The following is a 10,797-nucleotide window of genomic DNA, read 5'->3' on the forward strand; positions in this document are numbered from 1 at the left end:
TTCAGATTTTCACAAAGAGTTCATCAGCGACTGCTTGGAAAGAATATTTATGCTTAAAGTAGGCAGGTTAAACTTTGTTGTACATACATGTATGTTGTTGTTTTTTTACTCCTATGTAACCTGAACTCTGTATGTTTGACTTTCTAATAAAAACGTAACCTTTCTACCAAACTGCTGCTTCTTTGGAGACGTTTAGAAATCATGACTGAGCAGAAACTCTGTGAGCACGTGCATGCAGGACGCTCCTCTTCCTCAGGTGTGATTTCGATCTTTGCACAGGTCGACATGTTTCCACACAGGGACTCAGCACACGTTGCGAGATGTGACAGATGTTTCTTGTAAACTGCTAATCTGAAATCCTTAAAGCCACTTCCGGTGTTGGATATAGAGGTTGTGATGAAGAGGAGCAGACGAAGTGTGTACCTGCAGGCTTCCCTTTGCTTGATGCTCAGCAGTCTGCAGCAGCTCACATTCCTGAGTTAACGGCTCCGCGTGCAGCCGTGTGATGTTTTCATGGACGGCCGTAAACGCAGCTCCGTGGAGACTAATGACTGTGATGTCAGGAGAGAGCTGAGTGTGTCCAGGACGATCACGTGGTCAGCTGACGTTAAAGGAGAGCTTTGGTAAACAATAACTAACACACACACGACATGAAAGGAGTGTTTCTGATCATCGTCTTTACGGCTCGAGTCCTTCATCTCACATTTAAAGATAAAATTGTAGGGCTTTTATTTTGAAATGTTCATCCTGTCTTAAGCTGAGAGTACTGTACTTGCTGTGTGCTTTTATTTTGAAATGAAGTAAGGACCTTCCTGTCGATGGAAGGTGACATGAAGTTCAGCACAGAAACAGGAAGTGGTTTTGGATCGGGAGACGAAGGACTGATCCTGGACTTGTCTCTCTGCTGCTGGTATCCCATCAGCCCTTTGGGCGGGCCGCACTTTATCCTGCTGTTACTGAAGAGACGACAACACAGCCGTGAAGCTCGTTCACTTTTTTTTTATTTTGTAAGAATTATTAAAATGTACAAAAAGACAACAAATACAACAGAACAATATATTATCTGAGCCCGGTGTGTGTTCTTCTTCTCCCTCTGTGGTCAGCAAACAGAGTCAGTGGTCAAAGTGGGGGAGCAGCTCGTCCACGCCGAGCGCCGGGAGGGAAACACGAGGAGGAGGGGGGGGGGGACGACTTCTACTCAAACAGAACGTCATATTAACATCGATAAGAATCAAATAAAAAACAAACACGGCTGAGTGAGGAAGACATCCGAAGCACGATGGAAGACGTCTTCATCACCGAGTCGTACCTCAATCAGACCAGCACTGATCCTGCAGGCGGCGCCGCGGCAGGCGGGATTCTACCAGGCGGGCGCCGTGTTGGCAAGTCGCCTCATTCGCCTGAAGAGCAAACGAGCAGAACGAGCGTCAACACAAAGCTGCTGAGATGAAGCGACACAAGCTGAGCTCGTTAAAAACTCACCTGGTGTTCCTGTCCTGATCCCTGATCTTCTTCTCCATCTCTGCGTCTGTCAGCGTCTCCAGCAGGGGGCACCACTGGTCGGCATCGCCTGTGTTTCTGATGGCGATCTCCACCGTGGGCAGCGGGTTCTCGCTGTTCAACAACAACAACAACAACAACAACAACAACAACAACAACAACAACAACAGATGAGATCAGTGCAGCGCTCTGAGGATGTTTTCATTCAACAGATTGTGAAAAGGCGAACGGTGTTTGAACGCGTCACATGTTTTCTGTTCAACCAATCAGGACACGCTCGTCCAACATCTGGTGTGTTGAGTAAACTGCGAGAGCTCGAGACGGGAAAAAAAGAAAAGAAAGAAAACCACAATCCTGAGTCGGCTGGAAAAATATGAGATCGGATGTTTTTGTCACTTTCTGACGTCCGGTGTCAGACGATAAACAAATGACATCACACACACACACACACACACACACACACACACACACACACACACACACACACACACACACACACACACACACACACACACACACACACACACACACACACACACACACACACACACACACACACACACACACACACACACACACACACTCCAGGCTCTGCTGTCAGTTTGTAAAGAAACCTCCTGTGTGTGTGCGCGTGTGCATGTGCGAACGCATGTGTGTGTGCATGTATGAGTGCATGTGCGTGTGTGTGTGTGTGTGTGTGTGCATGTGCGTGTGTGTGTGCGTGCGCATGCGTGTGCGTGCATGTGCGTGTGTGTGCATGCGTGTGTGTGTGTGTGCATGTGTGTGTGTGTGTGCATGCGTGTGTGTGTGTGCATGTGTGTGTGTGTGTGCATGTGTGTGTGTGTGTGCATGTGTGTGTGTGTGTGCATGCGTGTGTGTGTGTGCATGTGTGTGTGTGTGTGCATGCGTGTGTGTGTGTGCATGCGTGTGTGTGTGTGCATGCGTGTGTGTGTGTGCATGTGTGTGTGCGTGTGCATGCGTGTGTGTGTGTGTGCATGTGTGTGCATGTGCGTGTGCGTGTGCATGTGTGTGTGCATGTGTGTGTGCATGCGTGTGTGTGTGTGTGTGTGCATATGCGTGTGTGTGTGTGTGCATGCGTGCGTGTGTGTGTGCATGTGTGTGTGTGCATGCGTGTGTGTGCATGTGCGTGCGTGTGCATGCGTGTGTGTGCGTGTGCGTGTGCATGTGTGTGTGTGCATGTGCGTGCGTGTGCATGCGTGTGTGTGCGTGTGCGTGTGCATGTGTGTGTGCATGCGTGTGTGTGTGTGTGTGTGTGTGTGTGTGTGTGTGTGTGCATGTGCGTGTGTGTGTGTGCATGCGTGTGTGTGTGTGTGTGCATGTGTGTGCATGTGCATGCGTGTGCATGCGTGTGTGTGTGCATGCGTGTGCGTGTGTGCGTACCTGAAGGCGTACGTCCTCTGGTGCCAGCTCAGCTGACCTCGGATGCTGTAGGCGATGGTGGTCACGAACTCTCCGCCCAGGCCGAGCTCGGAGCACAGCTTGAGAGCAAACTTCTCCGGAGAGTTCTCCCGCTCCGACATGTCCCACTCGAACTGATCCACCAGAGAGATGTTCCCCACGTGGATGTTCAGCTGCAGCACAACAACAAACCGACCAATGAGACGCCTGCGTCACAATCATCACGTGCTAACGGCGTTGGGAGCGTCACCTTGATGATGACCCTCTGGTCCGCCTGGTCCTCCAGGATGCTGTCTGTCGGGTACGACTCGATCTGCTGTCGGATGGCCGAGGCGATGGCGGGGACGAAGGCGAGCGGGTTCAGGTCCAGGTCGTCACAGAGGATCTCGGCGAACATCTCGGGCGTCATCAGTTTCTCTGTTCACAAGAAGGAGTCAACGGCGTGCGACAAGTCCTCGCACTGTGCGCCTCTCATGAAAGTGACCACGGGACCTTACCGTTCATGTTCCAGGTGAAGGCGTCTCTGAGCTTCTGCCCCTCGATCTCCATGTCCAGACGGATCGGAACCAGAACTTCGGACTGAGTGGCGTTTTCGTGGATCACAGCTGGATCGTGGTCGTCAAAGCTGAGCGAAACGTGAAAAGGTCAGAAGTTAGTGAGAGCGCGTACAGCCGACACATCCAGGATCCTCCTGACCCGGAGGTCCACACATCCTGGATCCTCCTGACCCGGAGGTCCACACATCCAGGATCCTCCTGACCCGGAGGTCCACACATCGTGGATCCTCCTGACCCGGAGGTCCACACATCCTGGATCCTCCTGACCCGGAGGTCCACACATCCAGGATCCTCCTGACCCGGAGGTCCACACATCCAGGATCCTCCTGACCCGGAGGTCCACACATCCAGGATCCTCCTGACCCGGAGGTCCACACATCGTGGATCCTCCTGACCCGGAGGTCCACACATCCAGGATCCTCCTGACCCGGAGGTCCACACATCCAGGACCCTCCTGACCCGGAGGTCCACACATCCAGGACCCTCCTGACCCGGAGGTCCACACATCCTGGATCCTCCTGACCCGGAGGTCCACACATCCAGGATCCTCCTGACCCGGAGGTCCACACATCCAGGATCCTCCTGACCCGGAGGTCCACACATCCAGGATCCTCCTGACCCGGAGGTTCACACATCCTGGATCCTCCTGACCCGGAGGTCCACACATCCAGGATCCTCCTGACCCGGAGGTCCACACATCCTGGATCCTCCTGACCCGGAGGTCCACACATCCTGGATCCTCCTGACCCGGAGGTCCACACATCCAGGATCCTCCTGACCCGGAGGTCCACACATCCAGGATCCTCCTGACCCGGAGGTCCACACATCCTGGATCCTCCTGACCCGGAGGTCCACACATCCTGGATCCTCCTGACCCGGAGGTCCACACATCCAGGATCCTCCTGACCCGGAGGTCCACACATCCTGGACCCTCCTGACCCGGAGGTCCACACATCCAGGACCCTCCTGACCCGGAGGTCCACACATCCAGGACCCTCCTGACCCGGAGGTCCACACATCCAGGACCCTCCTGACCCGGAGGTCCACACATCCAGGATCCTCCTGACCCGGAGGTCCACACATCCAGGATCCTCCTGACCCGGAGGTCCACACATCCAGGATCCTCCTGACCCGGAGATCCACACATCCAGGATCCTCCTGACCCGAAGGTCCACACATCCAGGATCCTCCTGACCCGGAGGTCCACACATCCAGGATCCTCCTGACCCAGAGGTCCACACATCCAGGATCCTCCTGACCCGGAGGTCCACACATCGTGGATCCTCCTGACCCGGAGGTCCACACATCCAGGATCCTCCTGACCCGGAGGTCCACACATCCAGGATCCTCCTGACCCGGAGGTCCACACATCCAGGATCCTCCTGACCCGGAGGTCCACACATCCTGGATCCTCCTGACCCGGAGGTCCACACATCCAGGATCCTCCTGACCCGGAGGTCCACACATCCAGGACCCTCCTGACCCGGAGGTCCACACATCCAGGATCCTCCTGACCCGGAGGTCCACACATCCAGGACCCTCCTGACCCGGAGGTCCACACATCCAGGACCCTCCTGACCCGGAGGTCCACGCTCTGCCTCAGAACCACACGACAATAAGTCACCTGTTTTGAGTGTGCAGGTGTGAAGGACTCACCACAGGGGGAAGGTCCTCTTCTTGTCGCGGCCCAGGCGGCTGCGGTTGATGGTGGTTGAGCAGGGCACGGCGTCCAGGTGGTGGGAACTGTTGGGCAGCGTGGGAACCCACTGACTGTTCCTCTTGGCCTTCTGTTCCCTGAAGAGAGACACGGAGGACGGGACATTTACAGGCTGCTTATGTTTCACGGAGAACGAGCCCCTTTAGACGGGGGGGGGGGGTACCTGAGGTAGGCGGGGGGCTCGGTGCTGATGGACACAGCTTTGTACTTCTCATCGTTCCCCTCGAGGATCTCCTCGACCTCTGAGGCCTTCAGCAGAGTCACGCTGGTGGCGAGCTGAGTGTATCCGTGATCTGAGACAAAAAGTCCATTTCATCATTTCATCACTTCTGATTACAGACAAACTAAACGCATTTCACCTCCAGCCATCTTTGTTCTAGCTGTTAGACGGGGCAGCAGCCTCCCTCGCTCACTGAGCTCGCTCTCCACTCACCGTGCGACGACTCCACGATCTTCTTCCTCTCTTCTACTGAAGCCAGTTTTCTCCATAATGACGGGTATCGTTTATACAGGGAGCCTCGGAACATGCGGAGGTAGTTTCCCACCTGAAAACACAAACGACCAATGAGCTGGGACGAAGGAAGCAGGGGGAGATTTAGAAATGCGTCTCGTTTCAAAGCAGGGACGAAGACGTGAAGGGAGCTGAAAAGAAAAACAACGCTGAGCACAAGAGACTGAAGAACGACACACACCTTACAGCCTTCAGCGGCTCTGGCCCCGCCTCTGGCCCCGCCTCTGGAACTCCCTCCCACCTCACATCGACTCTCTCTCCATTTTAAAATCTCAGTCTGATCGGAGTGTTCTCACTGATCCGCTACGTCGGGTGCATTTGTGTCTTTATCTCTGCTTCGTAAGGTGACCTTGAGAGCTTTAGAAGCGCCTTGTCATGAAATCTATTATTAATATTATATATGTTTACAATGTCTCGCTGGGTTGCATCCTGCCGCTGGTCGCCATGACTACAGTTCCCCCTCGTCTCTCCTGATTAAAGTAGTAAAGTGGGACGTCAGACCTACTCATCAAGATTTTAGATCCTAAAGATCAAACGTGTTCAGGGCGTCCCCGACCATCGCTGAGCAGATCGGGAACATTATGCCGCTCACGCTTACGAGGTAATCTGAGCACGGCAGCCTCGAGGATGAATGGACCCCAAGAAATGGACCTCAAACTGTCCTGTGAGCCAGGCTGACAGGGATCTGTCCAACGTGCAGCCCGGGGGACAAGAACATCAACCGTTCATCATTTCAAGCAAACAAGCCGACTGTTGTTTAAAAAAATATTAAAATAGATAAAAATATAAGTGATGAAAAAATATGCATCAAAACAATTATCAAAGAGCTAGTAATATATGCATATAAAAATAACCATTTAATAACCTGAGAGGATTACAGAAAGCTTTTACTAAAACATTAACCACGTTACAAACTTGATTCAGAAAATAAATAAAAATAACAAAGAAGGAAGGAGTCCTTTTGATTCTGATCTAGAAAGCCTTTCTATTTTAAAAGAAATGAAAGCTAGATTTCTCACTGTGATTATTTGTTGTGTTTTTATGTTATTGAAGGTCAACATGCTCAAAGTTCCTGACAGTATTATTTAAAACAAACAAACAAAAAGGTTTGGACCTCACGGATCTACAGTCTCATTGAGTGAAATAAAATAAATCGTATTGTGACTTTGATCATAAAAATAATAATCATTGTAAATTCATTCTAAAGTTGAGTGAATGTTACTTCCGCTCAAACCTCCAGTCCAATAAATCCTCATCAATAACTTTGATAAACATGAGTGACAATCTGCAGGATGTCAACAAAGGTGTATATTATAAACCAATAAATAAATAGTTCTATCTCTAATAGACACGTTTGTTTGTTTGTCTCGGAGTTTAAACCCCGTCAGTCAAACTTAAACACATTATTACAGGTGAAATAATCACTGCTGTTTACTTCTTTTAAGCGTCAATAATCAGATGAACAGAAAAACAAATGAATGACTCTCCGTCAGGATGTTAGCCTTGTTAGCTCGCTGCTAGCGGACCGGCTATCAATTAAAAAAAACGATATTTTAACAAAATAAGTTCATTTTTTTTAATGAATATGTGGTTAAATATTTGAATAACCAACCTCCGACCCGATCATGTAGAAGTCTCCATCCTCCTCCAGCTGAAATTTCACCGGTTTCTGTCCAAACGTTTTGCTAAGCGCCATTACTGAGACCAAATAACAAAGAGCTCTGTGCTACTGCGCAGGCGCGAGCGACGAGAACGTCCTGTCGCCGGGAAATGACGTCATACTGAACTTTAAACCGTTAACTGTACGTGGGCTGATATTAACGTATTATTATCTTAAAAAACTACTATCATTGTTAAACTACTATTATTATTATCAATAAACTATTATTGTTAAACTATTATCATTAATAAACTATTATTATTATTGCTAAACTATTATTATTAATAAACTATTACACAAAACAGGAGTAGATGGTTTATTTCACATTTTTCGAGTGGATTTTTATTATTTCCTCTTTAACAGAGTTAGCTAACATAATAAGTGTGAACAAACAAATCTGAAGTCTTACAGTAATAAATGAAACGTCACGATCTGCAGTGTGACCAGTCAGTTTGTTTCCTAAACTTTTTCTCTGGTGACCCAGCTCACCAAAGCTCTTCTTGCTGTCGGCGCGGCGATATTAAACAATGGCAGCACACAGATCCTTTTACATTTGATACAAATTATTTTTATACTCTGGGATATTTATATGTTATATTTTGGTAATTTCTCTTCATAATTTATTTTGCTGCTGTGTAAATCACTTCACCATACACAGCCCATCTTGTTTATACTCCTCTTCTTTTTGCACTTTCAGGTGAAGCCAAATCATTTTGTTGTGCAATATAATGACAAAGACATTTGATTCTTTTCTTTTCAAAGTTGGAAAACATTCATTGAGTTGAGGTGACTTAAACTCATCGTATTGAGTGAACACAATAGAATAGAATTTGACATTATGGGGACTACTTACTGGTGACAGTGTGGTCACCAGTATGTTATAGTGGGTTATTTTGTTTGGCTGTAAATCCTTCATTAAATATAAAAACATTTATTATACATCTCTGCACCATATGAAGGCAACACAAAGAGACCAGAGTCCTTTCACTTTTATAAACTTAATGTTTATTCATATATACATGAATATATTAATCTATAACCAAGAAGGGAGAGAATGTACAATGCAAAACAAAATCTTTATATACAAATCAATAAATAAAGAAAACCGAGGACGGTTGGATTTTAGGTTTGTGTTCGTGAGGAAAGAAGGAAAACTCAAGTCTGCACTTTAAAAAACCTTTTCTCTTTTGTTCAAATGGAAAGTGGCACCCGAGCACGGTTCACGTAAAGTCTCCAACACAAGAAAGAAAACCTTTGATAAAACACACACACACACACACACACACACACACCACGCCAGCTGGTTTCCAGTTTTTTTTTCTTCTTTGTGTAAACGCAGCCTTTTATTTATTTATTTATTTTTTTAGTTCAAACTCGCACAGAATCAGGTCAAATCACAAAAGGGACGCCAGATTTTCAACACGGGCGACGACGACACAAACCGCTCCAACATCGAGCTCAGCTTCAGCTCGCGTGCACAGAGTCGACCGAGGAGAGACGAGACACACGGGAACGACCACGACACACACGTTTCATGTTCCAACCAAACTCAACACACACGCACGACGACGCCTTCAAGGGACGCTCGGAAAACAGAGCGTATTGCTTTAAAGATCCAGTCTCATTGGTCCAAACTAATCTCTGTTAACTTCATGATCGGTGCAAACACCGAGACGCTTCGACATGCTGCATCTACTTTAAAACAAAACCGGGTCAGGAAGGAGGTCAAAGGTCAAAGGGTGGTTCTCCTGCAGGTCAAAGGTCAAAGGGTGGTTCTCCTGCAGGTCAAAGGTCAAAGTGTGGTTCTCCTGCAGGTCAAAGGTCAAAGGAGGTGGAGCTGAATGAAAGTGAAGTCATGGAAGTAAACTCCGGCACACTTTCTAAATTTTGCAAAAACATAAAAGGCGTCAGCATCAAGTCACGCCGTGTCAGACGACCTGGACTCTTTTGGTTGCCATGGTTTTGAAACGGCTGACTTGAATCTCTTTACAGTTTGAATTTTCTGCAGAACCCCCCGCGCGAGGTCCGACTGGCTTGTGTGGTTAAACACAAATGTAGAATTCCTGAGGCTCTGAACTGAAGGATGCGTTTGAACATTGAACCTGCAGCACGACGGCACGACGTCTCTTTAGTAACCAGGATGAACCAATCAAAGGCTCCAGCTGCATCGTCTCTGCACGCGCTCAGTTCTCAAACTAAGGTTTTAGTCAAAAGTGAAACAAGTTTAGTGTAAATCATGACGCACAGAAAGGAGGAATTCTACAGTTAAACTCTTCAGTTACAAATCAGAGCTTCCGCACAAAGACAATCCCAAATTCCCAGCCACTCTGTAGTCCTTGAACGCAGCGCGGGGGAGACGTTTGGTTGGAATAAAAACCTGTGAGGTCACAAACGTTTAAATCTGGCAGCTTTATAGCTCCTGAAAGACGACGTTAAAAAAGGATGAACGTGTCATCTGCGGCTCTCGACAAACATCTTTAAAGTCTCCACACAGGGAGGGGGGGGGGCGGGGGGCGGGGCATCGCCGCGTCCTCACACTTACGACAGTAAACACACAAACTGTGAAAGGCAGAAGAAGCCCGCGTCTGTTCGGATCAACCTTTTTCTCTCTCTGTTGTTTTTGGCACATGGAAGGGGCGGGGCCTGTTCCCTTCGCCGCGGGGCGGATGCTCACTATGACATCATAAGGGGGAACACGACGGATAGTGTTTTAGTGAGTTCACAGTGCTCGAGGTGACGCGCTGATCCACAGGCTCCAAGTCACAGTGTTCAACAGCAACAAACATCGACGCTCCAACACATATTGCTTCAGCAGGGCTTCATCTTTTGTTTTTTTTAAGGGGGGGGGGGGCAGGGGGCAGGGGGGGGGGGGGTTAATTTCATTTGATCCATAAAAGTTCATGCAGGTGGAAAATAATGAAAAAGGCAACACATGGCAGTGCAGGCGAGTTGAGTGTGTCGTCATGGTGATATGAACACTTCAGGAAAAATCCACCGTTTGATTCTCCGTCACTGTTTCTGGTGAGTGCACTTCCTCTTACTTAGGCCCTTCCTACATTACCCAGGATGCAGTGCAAAAGCACCAAGAAGAAGGGTTTGTGTGTGTGTGTGTCAGACTGGGGGTTCAGGACAGTTTTAACGGGAACCTGTGAGGTCACGCGGTGAGGTCACGCGGTGAGGTCACACGGTGAGGTCACGCGGTGAGGTCACACGGTGAGGTCACACGGTGAGGTCACGCGGTGAGGTCACACGGTGAGGTCACACGGTGAGGTCACGCGGTGAGGTCAGAAAAAGAAGGAAGGAAAGTGCATCACCAAAAACGTGAGGAGGTTTCTGAGGTTGGATCTGTCCTTTCAGGGACGGCACAAGACGGAGAGAGAGAGAGGGCGAGAGAGAGAGAGAGGGGCGAGGAGAGAGAGAGAGAGAGAGAGAG

The 10,797-nt window shown here is 48.9% G+C and overlaps 1 protein-coding gene and 1 long non-coding RNA gene across 2 annotated transcripts; both read right to left on the bottom strand.

Annotated features, from left to right (window-relative positions):
* Positions 1-979: 979 nt before the first annotated feature.
* LOC306836194 (SWI/SNF-related matrix-associated actin-dependent regulator of chromatin subfamily B member 1) lies at positions 980-7,448 on the bottom strand. Its single transcript, XM_079363155.1, has 9 exons — positions 7,317-7,448; positions 5,627-5,738; positions 5,357-5,486; positions 5,133-5,270; positions 3,417-3,544; positions 3,170-3,336; positions 2,902-3,092; positions 1,483-1,614; positions 980-1,400 (listed from the first exon to the last, which is right to left on the bottom strand). The coding sequence occupies exons 1-9, from the start codon at positions 7,398-7,400 to the stop codon at positions 1,361-1,363; spliced, it is 1,122 nt and encodes a 373-aa protein (XP_079219281.1). The 5' UTR covers positions 7,401-7,448; the 3' UTR covers positions 980-1,360.
* Positions 7,449-8,346: 898 nt separating this feature from the next.
* LOC306829316 lies at positions 8,347-10,654 on the bottom strand. The gene is made up of 2 exons (XR_013779855.1): positions 9,232-10,654; positions 8,347-9,201 (listed from the first exon to the last, which is right to left on the bottom strand). It is a non-coding gene; the product is annotated as an uncharacterized lncRNA (long non-coding RNA).
* Between the last annotated feature and the right edge of the window lie 143 nt (positions 10,655-10,797).

Source organism: Symphodus melops, assembly GCF_947650265.1.
Source record: "Symphodus melops genome assembly, chromosome: 1".
In the NCBI taxonomy this organism is placed as follows: domain Eukaryota; kingdom Metazoa; phylum Chordata; class Actinopteri; order Labriformes; family Labridae; genus Symphodus; species Symphodus melops.

Excerpts from the sequence above, each read along its gene's own strand:
- LOC306836194 (XM_079363155.1), bottom strand. The coding sequence starts at position 7,400 with ATGGCGCTTAGCAAAACGTTTGGACAGAAACCGGTGAAATTTCAGCTG. Across the intron at positions 5,271-5,356 it reads GAGCCCCCCGCCTACCTCAG|GGAACAGAAGGCCAAGAGGA; the intron begins GTACCCCCCCCC and ends GTCTCTCTTCAG. Across the intron at positions 1,401-1,482 it reads GATCAGGACAGGAACACCAG|GCGAATGAGGCGACTTGCCA; the intron begins GTGAGTTTTTAA and ends TTTGCTCTTCAG.